At 45.8% G+C, this 16,524-nt stretch overlaps 1 protein-coding gene across 1 annotated transcript in view; it reads right to left on the bottom strand.

Moving 5' to 3' along the window:
• The window catches only part of LOC308157719 (coiled-coil domain-containing protein 60-like), a gene marked incomplete at both ends in the record, with an annotated part of 24,969 nt that extends 9,071 nt beyond the window's left edge, over positions 1-15,898 (bottom strand). Inside the window, 5 exons of the mRNA XM_080531327.1 lie at positions 2,475-2,552; positions 3,779-3,949; positions 10,227-10,303; positions 10,678-10,755; positions 15,623-15,898. Coding sequence (XP_080387453.1) covers positions 2,475-2,552; positions 3,779-3,949; positions 10,227-10,303; positions 10,678-10,755; positions 15,623-15,898 — 680 coding nt within the window. The remainder of the gene's footprint in view (positions 1-2,474; positions 2,553-3,778; positions 3,950-10,226; positions 10,304-10,677; positions 10,756-15,622) is intronic.
• Positions 15,899-16,524: the final 626 nt, after the last annotated feature.

The following is a 16,524-nucleotide window of genomic DNA, read 5'->3' as shown; positions in this document are numbered from 1 at the left end:
CTGATTTTTAATCCACCTCATATTGAGTACAGAGGGGGGTGGTGGAGGTAGAAATCAGAGGACGGGGCTCATTGTAAATGCATGGAATGGAATGAGGCGTTTGATACCGTTCCTAATTCCATCCCATGCATAAACAACAGCTCGTCCTCCGATTTCCGTGACTGCCAGCGTCCCCTGATCGAGTGAGTCATGCTAGTAGGGGTCATGTCCCCGATGTTTATTTGAAGTCAACACAAGTCACGAGTGCTACAGTGCTAGTGCCCCACCTACTGGCCAATACGAGTCACTGCGTCATTTGATCGCCGCCACACACACAGAACTGCCATTCATCGTTCAATAATCAGCAGCCCAAAAAAGCACAAAATGAGTAGGGAGGGAGTGAAAGGTTGACGCAGTGCACTTTACACAGAGTAGGCAGGGTGTGAACGGAGGAGAAGTGGCAGAGTGAAGAGCCATTGTACTGGAGGAGGGACTGGATGACAGGCCATCCGTCCTCCCCATGCTGTACTGTCACAAGCAGTCAAGTAGTAGTCTGTCACACTGAAACCTTCATGCTCCAAGGCCTTGTGACCACAGTCCCTCAACGGATCTCTCTCCCCACATCAACCACAATATAGCATCTCTCCCTCTCCCTCTCTCTCTCTCTCTCTCTCTCTCTCTCTCTCTCTCTCCCTCCCTCTCCCTCCCTCTCTCTCCCTCTCCCTCTCCCTCTCCCTCTCTCTCTCTCTCTCTCCCTCCCTCTCCCTCCCTCTCTCTCCCTCTCCCTCTCTCCCTCTCTCTCTCTCTCTCTCTCTCTCTCTCTCTCTCTCTCTCTCTCTCTCTCTCTCTCTCTCTCTCCCTCTCTCTCTCCCTCACCCTCACCCTCACCCCCCCCCCCCACTCTCACTGCTCTCAAATGCGAATGAGACGGCCTCGGTCGGGGGAACAGCTTTTCATTATCGACGCAGGCATTTGTCTGGGAGGCGCATCAAGTCGGGTGGATTAGGATCCATCAGAACACGGATAACAACCTTTGAAACGGGTGTTATTCTCCTCTCTCCTCGGCAGTCAGGGTTATATGTCTGCGGCGGCGATGGCGTCCTCAACAATAACGCAAGTGTCAGAGGAAATGAAGTTGTACATTTGCAGGTGATGGACGACGAATAGTCAGTGGTGTCACAATCCCCCTCATGAGAATGGTGCTATATATATATAGACACACTCAAAGGGATTACGGAGCACAAGAAGACAGTGGAACCGACATATAGAGTATGGAAACAGTAGAACCAGTTATAATGCAATAGTAACAGTAGTGTTACTTTATGATGCAACAAGTGGGCAATACACTATGAAAAACATTGTGTGTAATTTACAGTAAATATATAGGATATAGGTGTGTGAGTGTGTGTGTGTGTGTGTGTGTGTGTGTGTGTGTGTCTGTGTATGTGTATGTGCTTCTATCCAAAAGCTATATATCAAAAACTACAGTGCGTCCTCTATCTGAAACTTAAGGGGGGATAACCGAGGTGAAGTTGTTTTGTAAATCCATCCCCCTGTATTGTCAACCATGCCCCTGCATCTAACAAGGCATATTTTGTCTGAGAACCTGACACCTTTTCAAAATGTCATATATCCCCATTCGCGGGCCATCAAAGGAGTATGTTCTGAGAGAAAACCAATGAGAAAACAGCAGTAGTTCATCATTAACTCAACATGTGCCAGTTTGGTCTGGTGTACCCCTTCTGATTCGGAAAAGAACGAGATAAAAATAGAAAGGTATCTGTCAAGCCAGGTAGACGAGACAGCCTCTGTTTGATATTAAAACAAATGACAGAACGAAGACAGGTTGCGATTCAAGGTGCTGTGATTCCTAGATATCACAATCTTTGAACTTTCTCATGCATCTATAATGATGCAAGGCGGTAGGGATTAGTGTGAAGACCTATCACGTAAAAAGGACTACGTACTAGGAATAGAACAGAATAGAGTAGGAAAAGCTTGATCTCACGCTTAATAGCTAACTTTCTACACTCGATAATTCAAAAGGACTGCTTCAAAAACACCACATTCCTATAGCACAAGACATATTCTGATGGTTTAGCACGTTTGTGCTGTGTAGTACCTTACAGTAAGGTGCAGTACCTTACAACAGTACATTTTGAGTGTGGACGTCAAATGATATATCCTGCTGTATTGTGTCTCCTCTGAGCTGGGTAGAACTGCCGTTAATCATTGTGCTCCTTGGGCACATGCAGGATACTAAAACAGCAAGTCTCAGTGTATCATTAAGGATTCCACAGTGCACAGTGCACAATGCTCTTATTATAATTTATTGTTGTCAATTGCCTGTAAAAATGTTCTTGATGTAAACAGTGACTATAGCATCCCTAGTGATGTGTATATATTTAGCAATTAGGGTACCCTTGAAAAAGACCTTGGTCTCAATGGAACTCCCCTGAATACATATGAACATGAAGTACAGAATGAAGACTCACTGTGAAGCCTCACTGAGCTGAGGGGAGGTAAGGGAGCGGTGGATTGGGGTAAAAGGTCTCGCTGACGGGGTCTTCTTCCTTCCTGGACGTGCCCCAGATGACCAGCTGGCCCCTGCAGCGAGGGGCCACCTAAAAGAGGGGGCCACACAGGGGTTAGCTACCTAGACTCACCTGTGTCAATGGACGCTGTTCCATTTCAGTTCCTCCCCAGCCTCAGTCAACCAAGGCGTGCCTCAAGGCTCTGTGCTTGGACCCCTCCTGTTCACTGTCTACTACATGCTTCCCCTCGGCCAGATCTTCCGCCACCACGGCCTAAACTTGGTCCGGAAGGTTGGTGACTTTCTCCTCCAGGTTGACGGTTGCTCCATCTCCCCATCTCCCGAAGTCCGCAACCTGGGTGTCATCATTTACTCCACCCTCTCCTTCCAGTCACACATCAAATCCGCCTTCTTCCACCTCAAAAACATTGCTAGACTCCGACTGTCACTCTCTGACTCTGTGGCCCGAAACCCTCGTCCATGCCTTCATCACATCCCGCCTGGACTATTGCAATGGAGTCCTGTTATGGGTACCCAGCAAAGCCCTGGACAGGCTCCAGTATGTGCAGAACTCAGCTGCCAGGGTTCTCACCCACACCAAGCCCTGGCAGCACATCACCCCCACCCTCATTCACCTCCACTGGCTTCCGGTCAAGTCCCGCATCTTGTACAAAATCCTCCTCCTCACCTACAAATCCCTCCATGCCCGCACCCCCCACCAGACTCTGATCTGATCTTCTCTGCCAACATATCCCATCCCAGAACCTGCGGTCCTCAGACATGGATCTGTTTTCCACCCCCCGCACCAACCTACGGACCTTTGGGGATAGAGCCTTCAGTGTGGCAGCCCCCACCTTTTGGAACTCTCTCCCCACAGTGATCTGCAACGCCCCTACCCTGGACACCTACAAATCAGCCCTCAAAACCCACCAAGGCCTTTGGCCCCAAGTTTAGTTTTTGGCATTGTCTCTGTGTTTTCTGTTTTTGTCTGTCTGACTGTCTTTATGTAAATTTGTAAAGCGTCCTTGGGTTACTTGAAAAGCGCTATATAAATCAAAGATATTATTATTATTCAGTATATACCCTTCCCTAATCCCTCTGCCTTCGGGGTCCACAAATTGAAGAGGACTTGGTGGAAGCATCATCATATTGCTTATTCATATCCAATCTTTTCCAATCTGTGAAGCCTCTGAAAGGGGTAGGTGGTAGGGGAATGGGGTACGAAGTAAAAATGGAACAGGGCCAATTAGAGTAGTGTTGGCTCACCTGTCTGAGTCACTGTCTGAGTCTGAGTCAGAGCATGGTGGGCGGGGTTCAGTGCGGTGCCACGCCTCTCTCCTCTGGCGTTCTCTCTGCTGCGCCTCCTCCTCTTCCTGCTCCTCCTTCTGAAGGAGGTGGAAGTAACTCCGGCCATGCTTGACCGCTGACACCAAACGCCTGGAGAGGGCACACGTACACGTACACGTACACGTACACACACACACACACACACCAATGTCAGACCAAAATAGTCTAACATTTTCAAGACATTTCTAAAAAAAGTCTCCTGTCATAACCGAAAATAGAATCAAACCTCTCACTGAGCAGAAGTCAATAGTGGGCATACAGTACAGTGTATCATCTGTTTAATTCCATCCTTCCATAGATTACAGCTTTATGGGGTTACCCACTCCCCTAAATCATTCCAATCAGAGCACGTCAAAGTAGCAGCCGGTTGAATGATACTCTAAATAGAGAATTATGTGAGAAATAGCTGACGTCTGGCAGATTAATGACTTCATTACCGCGATTTAGCTCCAGTCCATAACCTTTTCTAAAATGTGTTTGCTTGTTTTCATACACTGCATGCATAATTACCTTGCATTAATGCACGGCAGGAAATTAAAACACATGCACGCTCGCATACACACTCACACGCACACGCAAAAGCACACACACACACACACACACACACACACACACACACACACACACACACACAGGCGCGCACACACATACACATTTACACACACACACACACACACACACACACACACACACACACAGTGTCACAGCAATCATTTGACTTTGCTGGCAAATTACAGTGAGAGGTTAATATACCTCAGTGTTTCTTACAGTAATCATTATACATTGTGTTTGTGGTTCAGCCTCTTGTGTAGCAGGCTGCAACAGTAGAGCAAAGGGCAGCCTTCTGAGCGATCCTGTATAATTTACTCTAGTGGAACATAGGTCAGAGAATACTGTACATTGGACGATCTATACAGTATACAATGGTCTTGCCTAGAGCTATGATTACATTTCTAATATAATGGTCCATTTCTTTTAACCCTACATAAAATGAGAGCTCCTGGACTCATGTATCTGATGTTGAACACCGATATACCGGTAATCATCAATCAATACGTGACAACACACAACAAATTAAAGCCGGGCTAAGGAAAAAGAGCCATTTGAAAAACAGCTAATCTTCATCAACCGACATAGTTCTATTTCCACAAAGGTCAAACGGGACAGCAAACAAAGGCCTGCATGTGTTAAAGCTCTTTGCTGTGTGAATCATTATTTGTTATCTAGCAACCAGCTGGCTCACAATATTTCACCCGGAAAAGTCAAACCAACCGTTGTAGACTTGCAGGGCATCAGTGTTTGAGCTCCTGAATTTTAATTTGCTTTATTTCGTTAGAGGGCTGAACTGAACACTGCTGAACTATAAATGTTTCCTTCAATATTTGGCATTGCATACCACAGCCCACTCCAACTCGATGATATTATACTTGTATATATATTCTTATACTTGGCATTTAGCCTTTATACAAAGCGATGACTGGTGAATCATCTATCCACCAGTCATAGCAGGAAAATCTATGCTTGGGCCAAGGGCCATTGGCAGTCGCAGTGCTGCTTACATTTTTTATTTGAATAGTAGAGAAACTGTACAAAGGGGGGTAGAGGGGAAGTAGATGTCTCAGAAGGGATAGTTAAGGTGTAGCTTGAAGAGATCGGTCTTCAGTCTACGGCGGAAGATTGGGAGTGATTCTACAGTCCTGACAGCAATGGGAAGCTCGTTCCACCGGTGAAGGGTAAAGAGTCGTGAACGGGTAGCGAGACCGCCGCATCCGTGTAGAGGTGGTGGTGTCAGTCGGCCAGCAGAGGTAGAAGAGCAGAGTGAGTGGGCTGGTGACCATTGCTTGCAGCTGGGAAGGGGCTGTTCCCTTTGCCGCCCGGTAGGCGATCACCAGGGTCTTGAATCTGATGTGAGCTGCTATCGGGAGCCAGTGAAGGGTGCGAAGGAGAGGGGTAACATGGGAGAATTTAGGGAGGTTGAACACCAGACGGGCGGCAGTGTTCTGAATGAGCTCCCGAGGTCTGATGGCGGAGGTGGGGAGCCCGGCCACGAGTGCGTCGCAATAGTCAAGGCGGGAGATTCTAAGGGCCGGTTTCACAGACAAGGCTTAAGCCAGCCACCATCAAGAAGGCACAACAGCGGCTCTACTTCCTGAGAGTCCTCAGGAAGGAACACATCAAGCAGGAGATAATGGTGGCCTACTACCGCGGCGCAGTGGAGAGCATCCTCACCTACGGCATCTGCAACTGGTTCTCCAGCTGCACAACCGCGGAGAGAAATGCGCTACAGAGAGTCGTGAGAACAGCCCAGAAGATCACCGGCGCCCCCCTCCCCTCTCTGGAAGAGCTGTACAACACACGCTGTCTCAGGAAGGCCTCCAAGATCTCCAGAGACCCAACCCACCCTGGGTACGAACACTTTACCCGGCTGCCCTCGAAAAGGCGGCACAGGACCATGGCCGCAAGGACAAACAGACTGAAGCACAGCTTCTACCCCAGGGCCATCCAGGCCCTGAACACAGCAAAGACCTAGGTTCTGGGCCCTGGACAGTCTGGACGGATTGATGGCAGCTGCTGGACTGAAAAAATCAGGTGTAGTGCTGAGGCACAAATATGTACATTTCTAGCCTGCAAACTGTGCCACTTCAAATGAATGTGCAATAACACTATGTGCAATATGACAACCCTAGTCGTCTATCTGTACAGTATAGTATAGTGGATAGTGTACATAGCCTTTATTTATGTAAACCAGCTCCTTCCCTTCTTGTGTTTTTTTTAGTTTTTTTTTTCTTTCCTAGCACCAGGGGAGCCCCCCCTCCTAAATTTCGTTGTTTGGTACCTGTACTATAGCAATGACAATAAAGACCATTCATTCATTCATTCATTCATTCATAATCCTAGACTAAAAAACATCTTCAATGGAGATTTTACATTGAAAGTGTGATTTAGTCCAGGACTAGGCCTAAGCCTTGTCTCTGAAACCGGCCCTAAGTGTTTGGTATTCCCAGTTACTCTCTATATGCGTGATGTCTAGGTGCTTAGAGTGTAGGCAATTTAATCAAAGCATTTTTCTATGTCATCTTTAATGACTCATAATATCACACTAGCATAACACATTGCCCATTCGTACAGGGTATCCCTCCTAGTAATTGTTGACAGCACACACTCAGTGTTGTGAGGACAGCATCTTGTGTTGTTTATGAAAATTACGAAAAAAAGTGTTCATGACTCAACAGAGCCAACCTATTTAGTAGGTGTTTTCAGTATGCGAGTCCAGAATGTGGTTGTAGGTGTTGTTTCCCCAGGCCAAGCCTCAGGGAGCTGTGAGCTCTTGAGTTGTTGCCATCTTTGTTTTTCTTTTGTTCCCCACCTACCATTTCAAGGTCCTGTTTCATAACCTCATTGGTCCTGAGAATATTGTTGTCCTTTTAAAAGGAGCAGAAAACACTACCATAAGCAGAAAAAAATAAACATTGAATAAAAGACAAAAAAAATTCATTCGATGAAAAGGCATTTGTCAATTATTGACCCTGGTTGCTCTGCAAAACCGTAGCTCCCCATGCTCCCTACTATTCCCTGTGCACTTTTCTTAACTGCCTTTACCTAATTTCCGAACTGTGATTTTTAAAAATATCAATGATAAAAGTCCCCTGAGGTCTAACACCCCCACAAAGCCAAAGAGCCTCTTGAGAAGCATCACTAATGAATCCATGAATCTTTATGGACTGTATTGGCCTACTGTAAGTGGCTGTAGAATAGGTGCTGTCTAAGAGCTCTAATGGCCTAATGGGTTAGTTGCAAGTGCATCTTAGAGGATCCTAATAAGCCTTCTGGTCGATGCACGCAAAGATGGACATCAGGTGTGAAAGGAGCTTCAAGGAAATTCAATAATGTATGCCCAACGTAGGTGTTTAAGGTTCCAATCAATATCATGTTGTTTTCAGAAACTTGACTCAACCTGGTATTAGTGAATCACAAATAGAAAAGCTTTTTCAAATACACAGCAACAAAGGTGCACAGCCTCAACAGGAAGAGAAAAGGCCACTTGGTTAAATAATTGATTGAGGTCGGTTGGAAAATTATCACAGTTTTTCCTCCTTCACTGTTGAAAAGGGTGGATGGTTTCTGTACAGGTCAGACCACGAGAGCCCCTGGGTGGCAGCTGGTTGCCTGGCAACTAAAGGCATGTAGCGCCGGGAAAGCAGGTGAGTTGACAACGGTGATCGGAGAGGGAGAGAGTGGCCTTGTGTCCCTAGACACTGTTTCTTTTCAGTTTTCCGGGACCTAATTAACATTTCATTTCAGAAATCACCACCAGAACAGCTCTGGTAGTACACCATCATTACCACCGCGATGGGGGTGTTAAATCATTCATACGATACACATCTCTACATTAAATAGATAAATGTCATGATCTAGATCATAAAATCCGCTCTCACAGCTGGGGCCAATGAAGTGTTTTAGCGCGACACTTGTAAACTAATTAAATCATGTTTAATTAATCAAAAACATGTAAAAGGATGTATGGATTTGGTTTCAGTACACAAGTATACCCATCAACTATCATGTGATGCAAAACCAGATTCATATTGGATAAGAGCTATTGGATAAGAGCAGTGGCATTTGAGAAAGAGACAGTTGATGTATAATGTAGATATCTTCACCGATGCTTAGCCAGCCATAGGAGGAGCTGATGATCATAAACAGCTGAACAGCTAGAAGAGTAATACCACAGGCATTGATGTATTCAGTCACACCAGAGGAACAGTGGCTCCGCATATGATTACTTGTCTACAGAGTAATGTGCTTTCTGGAAAGAAACACTGGCACCATCTTCTAGTGTGGCCTACTTATATCCGTGGGGTAAATAACACTAAATATTGATGTAGGTGACAGTGTGATAAAGTCTATGTACTGTAAAATACTGTATGAGAAATGTATCATACATAGTTAATGTATGATGTTTATGGGGGAGGCTGTGGTGCAAGGGGGAAGAGCCGTTGCAAGACGCGCGGTTTGGCGGTTCGATCCCCGGGTTGGCCACGTGTCGAGGTGTCCTTGGGCAAGACACTGAACCCAACAATTGCTCCCACTGAGCGGGCCGGTGCCTTGCATGGTAGCTTTTGCCGCCATTGGTGTGTGAATGTGTGTGTGAATGGGTGAATGAGAGGCGATTGTAAAGCGCTTTGGAATAAGGCGCTGTATAAGTGCAGTCCATTTACCATTTAGGTTTATAATACATCTATGATTAATGTATGGGTACTATTGTACTATTAATGTATGATACTATTGCAGTGTACAGCAGTGGAGGCTGGTGGAGGTAGAATTCGGAAGGGATGTTGGAATGTTGGAATGTTGGAATGTTGGAATGTTGTTGGAATGGAATCAGGAATGGTCAAACACACGTGTTTCCATTCCATGCATTACAATGTGCCCATCCTTGGATTTCTCCCTCCATCAGCCTCCACTTGTGTACAGTACAGTATAACCCTACCTAAATGGATGGATGCGAAGACTATAAAAATGTGAGAAGATAGAAAAGGCCTGCCATGGCATTTGATGCAAACAAACTACATTAAAGCACCTCCTCATAACCACTCTATTCTCACTGCGGAAAACCGCCACTATTCATTAGGGCTATTTTACTCCTGTGAAAATGGCAACCTTTCTCCCAAACACCTGTATGAATAATTCAATATTCCGAGCTCTATCAGAAGCTGTCAGAAATGTCTGCCATTCCAAGGCCGCCCTTGGCTGCCCTGAGAGGGTGTTGTCTCACACGCACACGCACACATACACACACACACACACACACACACACACACACACACACACACACACAGACAGACAGACAGACACACACACACACACACACACACAGACAGACAGACACACAGACACACACACACACGCACACACACACACAGACAGACAGACAGACACACACACACACACACACACACACACACAGACAGACAGACAGACACACACACACACACACACACACACACACACAGACACACTCACACACAGACACACACCAAATGCCATGGCTTGTCTGTGTGCCAGGTCTCGGCTACCCGCAGCCTACAGTGGCGGCAGGTCGTGCCCGCGGCAGGCAAACTGTTGCATTTCACCTCTGGGAGGATTTTTATATATCAAATACAAACCAAATGTGTATTTGAAATATGCCACTAAGAGACCAGAATAGACCATTGGTCATCATAGGGGCAGACCTGCATTATGCTTATTTCAATGTTGGTGTTGGCGATTCTCTCTTACACATGTTTATGAATGCCGGTATGGTCCGAGCATATTGACACAGTTTCTAATCCCTGAATCCTAAAACAAGCACAGATGGATATCTCACCTAGTATGGCCCAGATGCTTCTGGAGGGAAATAGCATCCTGTCGCTTCCGAGCCTGAGGGAGGCGGAACGGTAAGCTCTGGAAAAAAGATCGACACAACAAAACGGACAAGACAAGCTCACGTTTATACAATCATCTATAACTTTCGGAGCAGCGTTTCAGTTACGGAGGAGTCACCCAGCGTCCTCGTCTGACCTCCAGAGGAGCTAGCAGCCGGGCAGTGAGCCAAGTGTAAATATTATGTTGCTAATGCGACACCGCTCATGGAAATGACAGATAATCAGCCCATTAATCCCACTACATTGAATACATAATTGAGCGCATTCCATAAAGAATACCCTATAGACTCATACATAAGGATCGTGCATTGATGACTGTCATACATAAGGTCCTGTACCAGCAGGGTGAAACAGGGTAAAGAATAAGGGGGTAGATGATTCACGGTCACGGACCTTACTTCCTCCAGCGGAATCTAGTGGGTCTGTGTTAATGGGCACATCCTCCTCTGGTGAGACATCGTCCTTTGAAGCCTATAAAACACAAACATGGGGAAACGCTTGTTGAAGAAGGGGTGACTGATACGTGCTGAAACACGAGTTCAAACTAGGAAGTTTAGGTCAATATACAGAGTGGATTGTCCTACAAAGACCTTGATTGAGATTTAGTAATCTAAAAATCCTAATATGATATGATGTATAGATATGATATGATAGAGATATGATGTATAGATTATGATATGATCACTTTTCAAAAAATGTGGGTCGAGAGGACGCTGGCGTTGCCTGTTCGCCGCTTCTCCGCCCGAAATCTAGGTGTAATTGCAGTATACAGAGTAGATTGTCCTAAATGAATCGACCCCTATACTTTCTTTTATACATTTTTTTTGTTTCTTTTTATATTACTACTCGATCTTTTCAGTTTGTAAAGTGTCTTTGAGTGTCTAGAAAAGCGCTATATAAGTCTAATGTATTATTATTATTATTATTATTATTATTAATATTAGATTTATAGTTGTACACCTTCAGTCTGGTGGTCATTTTTGCTGTGTGTTTTCTATTTTCCCAATGCGTTAAACATACACAAAACATCACAAAATACCAGTTCTCCCCTGTATAAGTATGTGTTACCTCAACCCTCCGACAGTGGATGGTTACAGTCGGGTGGTCCTGTATGACTTTAGACCAACGGTGGCAATGTTGCATAGTACAGTATGTGTAGGATGCACATTGTGCTCTTGCATTCCCAAATCATGTCCTCAACATTGCTCTTGTCTAGGGGATAATCAATAAAGCTATTGTTACTGTTCAAAAGTATAACTCGCAAAATATGACCGGACCACGGATGACAAGGCCACTGACTGCTTGCTCCGGGCAGCAACGGCAACCCCGTGGCCATCTCTCTTAAATTAATATGCTGCAACTTCTGAGGGAGTAAAGGGGGAGAGGAGGGTGTGAGAGTGACGAGTTGACAGGGGCCGTCATTTTTCACAGTGAAGCATGTGGCAGATCTCTCCCTGAACCATCCGACTCTGACCTACCCTTGTGCTCTGAGCCACCCCCACCCCCACCCCACCCCACACACACACCTTCTATTCATCCCCCCTCCTCCCACCATACCCATGCTGATGGATGAGCTCATCAGCAGTAAATCGCTTCCAAGTTAAACTGGGACGCTGTTGCCTTCCTGCTGCTGCCTCAGTACAGAGACCTCCTCCCAGCCCCCAGAAAACAATGGAATACATGCAGTCGGCGTCCCTCTGGCGTGCTGATACCGGTGCTGCCGTAAGCCTACTGTATATTTGTTACATCAGTCTTAATGACATGGTGAGCGGAACTAAAATGCATTATCCACAGTAATGCTGCAGCCGAGAGCCGAAGAGAAATATTTTTGCTTGTACTGTATTTTTTTTATGATGATTTACCATTCACAATGGAGTCGTAGCAGAAATTGATTGCACGACTGAGGCCTCACTGAACTGATTCTAAGGTATGCATTTCTATGAACAATGGCTCAACGCCCGCCCTCTCCTATTGGTTCCCTCCCCACCTGTCTGAGATGACTTCGAAGGGAGGAAGGAAGGTTCCGGCATTCAAGGATAAGCCTCTCCATTTTCGCTGTGTCACTTTTAATATGAGCCGCGCCTCCGTCCGCAAGGCAAGCTGTCTGCCTCAGCAACTGAGCATCCCCACCATAACTCTGATGAATGCAATATCCACAGGAATAAACCACCCGTTTGACACTCTATTCCCCATGATGCATTAGGTGCCAATATTCCATGTGTCTGCTGTGGCTATTTAAAGAGCAGTGATGTGCTGTGTTGTCGGCCTCCTCCAGCCCCAAAGCACAGGTGTAATTGCCTTACAAATGATGCCTTATTGCCTTACGTCTTAATCCAAATGCATTTTTAGTTAGGGAGTGGCTGTGCAGAGATGGAGACGAACAATCTAACTTTTTATTTTACCTATGCTATCTAATATAGAGCTGAGATAACATTAAATAGGGGGAAAACAACTTATACGACTGAATTCCCGCAGAGGCCAGGTTTAAAGTCAACCGGCCAATGTGTATCTTGTCTTTCACCATCCACTGAGCCCTCCCTCGGGAGGGGAAGTGGCCTGAAATGTGTTTTGAGGCAAGTGTGAGAGAGAGAGGGGGCGGATATTTGATTTGCGACACACTTCATGTCGTTGATCTGTTCAGTGTGGAGAATCAGTGTCCATTAAAAGTAAATGGAGCGACATGGCGAGGATGAGAGTGATCTCTCGGGCCCAAAGGGACTGGCTGGGGCTGATGAATGGGAGATAGACAGCCTGCCATGAAATGAAAGTGCTCACACACATCATACCCGCTGCCAGAGAGACATATCACCCACGCAGTGCATCTGAGGTCAAGGAAAAAGAAAGAAAAGAAGAGGGGTACATGAAAGCTGTCGTTCTCCCCAAACTGTCAGATAATATCTGATGGGATGAGTCACAGAGAGAGAGGGTTGTTGGGAGAAAAACAACAAACTCCTCAAAAAGCTCAATTCCCCCCACCAGAGATTCACACTTTGAAAATGTATCATTTTATATACATAATACATAAGTTCCATAATCAACACATCAACACATCAATAATTAGCTATTTTTAACATTGCAAATTAATGATGTGTTGATTATGTAATAAGACACATATTCAAATATTTATATATGTGTGTGTGTGTGTGTGTGTGTGTGTGTGTGTGTGTGTGTGTGTGTGTGTGTGTGTTTAAAAACGACACCTACATTACATGCATACAGGCCCGTCACTATGGGCGGGCCTCAGGGGGCCAGGCCCCCCCACAGACGTGCTGGTGCCCCCCCAACTGGCAGCCAGATATTAAAAAAAAAAAAAAAAAAAAAAACATATTTTATGTTAAATGAAGACATTAAAATTGAGAAACAATAGTGTGTTTTTCATTTTGTTGGACGGGATTCTAGTGACAACCAATCATTTGAAAGTTGAAAGTTGAAAGTTGCACGTTACGCACGCTGCTGCTCTCGCCATTTCAGTTGTGTGAGGCGAGCACTGAGCAGTTGAGTGAAATCTGCGCTTTTTGATGGATAAAGCTTTTTGAATAAAGATGGATATAAGAAAGTGGATTACCGGTAAATCCTCGAAAGGTGCAGCTGCACCCAACCCCGATGGACATACGTAGCACCAGCATTAGCGACTGTGGGCAGCCTGACACTAGCACCCCGACGGCTACCACTAGTGAGGTAAGTCCTACTAGCCCAACTGTTAGGGCTAGGGCTACTACTAGCCTTGCTAGCCCCCCGATGAAAGTTTTGTTACTTTTCGAGCCACCAAACAGACTGCTACAAAGCGAGAACATGGACCTGTTCACTGCGGTTACTCTTGTGAACAGTGCATCTGAATGCATCAAATCACTGCGCACAGAGGATGAGTTTACTGCGCTCTGGGACCTCTGCTCTCCTCCAGCCTCAGCCACTGACGAGGCTGGTCCCAGCTGTCCAACTAAGAGAAGACGCACAATTAACAAGAGCTTTGGTGCATTTGTAGTTGAAGGAACGGTTGGACAGTCACAGAGGGACACTGGCGAAAAGACAGAGTTCCTGGGAGTGTTTTACAGTGTTATTGATGCTGTGCAAGGAGAGATGGATGCGCGTTTTGGAGAGCGCAGCTGCAAGCTCATTGGTGCGCTGGCTGCTTTAAACCCAGAGGCCGAGGATTTCATGGATCCATCGAAGGTCACTCCTCTCCTAAGATTAGCTCGAACTGAAGTGGTTGAATCTGAATATGCTGTGGCTCGTGGTGGGTTCCTGGTAAAGAAGATGGAGGACACCTCGTTTCCCCCCAAAGATGGACAATGGACAATAGCCAATATTCTCAGTATACATTCCACTCAGCACTCCAGGCCATGCCAACTGTCATCCAAGCTTATACACTCGCCCTAACTTTGGGAGCGTCTACCGCGACTTGTGAAAACTCTTTTTCAACACTTAAAAATGTTTTCTCTGAGCATCGGCGCAGCATGTTGCACAAGCGCAAGGCTCAACTGATTCAGCTTGCCTTCGAAAAGGACCTCACCCACAAGTTCAAGGATGAGTGGAAGGACTTACTGATGAGGAGATTCAGCACTGAAAAACGCCTCCTCCTTCTTTTCTGAGCCGGGTGTGTGTGTGTGTGTGTGTGTGTGTGTCCGTGTGAGCACACGCCGTGGTGATGTTTTGCTAGTTGTATTCTCGACAGCTTTTTCAACTGGAGAGATGAGCTGTTTGCACGGTTATGCTATATTTAATGTGCTTTGTGTATAACGTGTTCAATGATGAGGATCTGGCTGATCCTATTTGCTGTAGATGGGTGGTTTTAATGTGATGATCACACGATCGGTCGGTCATACTGTATCCCTTTTGGAAGTGCACTGATTGCGTGCCAGTCTCCTAATTTTTGTTACGTAGGCTATCCCTGGCATTTATTTAATTCTTGTTCTTGTACGTGTGCCGGGTTGGTGCCAATTATTGACCTGTGCGCATTGTAATGCACAACTTGGCCTCTCCACGCTATAAAGTAACTTGCATTCAAATAATTTTAGCTTAGGCCTACTCGGGTCGACAAGGCCTTGTAATAAACCAGCTTCGCCTGTGTTTATTGTTATGTTATTTGCTGCATTCTGATAATTTTAGGTCTAGTCTTCATCGGTAGGCTACGTGTCCAATTTAGCCTCTGCAACCTACTATGCATGTCAGTGTTGCATGACGAATACCATAGCATATTGGATTATATAAAATAGTTAATAATAATTGTGCCCCCCCATGCAGTTCATTGGCCCACCCTAAGACTGGGCCCTGGTGACGGGTCTGCATGCATACCATTCATTCCAACGTATTTTTAGATAATCAAAGTCTAGATGCCAACCTCATCTTCAGGTTGTCCCAACAATGATTGGAGGATCAGTCTCTTGGGCTCCAGGTAGAGGGGTTCTCCGACCTCCTCATACGGCCTCCACGCAGCTGCACGGTAGCCCTGGCGGCTCCACTGCCGCTGTCTGCGGTGATAGTTGTCCCAGAAGACCTGCTCCCGGGAGAGTTTCTCTCCAGAGAGATGTTCTCCAGAGGGTTGTGGAATCGAAAGTGGCTTGGTAATAACGGAATGACGCGGGTCCACTAGTGGAGCATTCCGATGAGTCGTCATCTTAATGTTTCAATGTTTCAGTATTTGCGAGAAATCATAGGAAATGCATGCGCAAAACGACATCGACTTTGGAACACATGCAGGATTGATAGTTGTGTCAAACATTATATATAGATTTTAAATAAGTAAGAAAAGAATATCGAAAGTGGTGGGAAATATCACCAAAACCTGCTCCACCCGACGTCCATTAGACCACACGTCTTGTTGTGCGACCCGTGTCTCCCGTGGTTACAGGGAAGCTCAGCTGAGAGAGAGTTGGTTTAGCAGGCCCTGCTGCTGCCTTGGAATAAATCAGGGACCACAGTACAATGGCTAGGCCTAGGTGCAATAAGGGAGAGAGGGGAAGTCTGTTTCGAGGATAAAGGGCATTTTGCGGCACAATTATATTGCGATTATATAGGCCTATATCTTTTCTGAGTGGGGCAGTCCCACTCATATTTTTCTTTTTTTATTGATAGATACAGTGGAGAATTAGACAGGAAGGATGGGTGAGAGAGAGTAGGGATGACATGCAGGATATGTCCCCGGCCGGATTCGAACCGGGGACCCTGCGGCCCCAGCCTATATCTATCTTATGAATCTCACTTCTAAATATAGTGAGCCTCTTCCACTAAACAAGTCTTCAA

The sequence above is a fragment of the Nansenia antarctica genome (assembly GCF_963989245.1).
Source record: "Nansenia antarctica genome assembly, chromosome: 5".
Taxonomy (NCBI): domain Eukaryota; kingdom Metazoa; phylum Chordata; class Actinopteri; order Argentiniformes; family Microstomatidae; genus Nansenia; species Nansenia antarctica.
The sequence above is the reverse complement of the archived record's forward strand: the minus strand, read 5'-3'. Positions and strand labels throughout refer to the sequence as shown.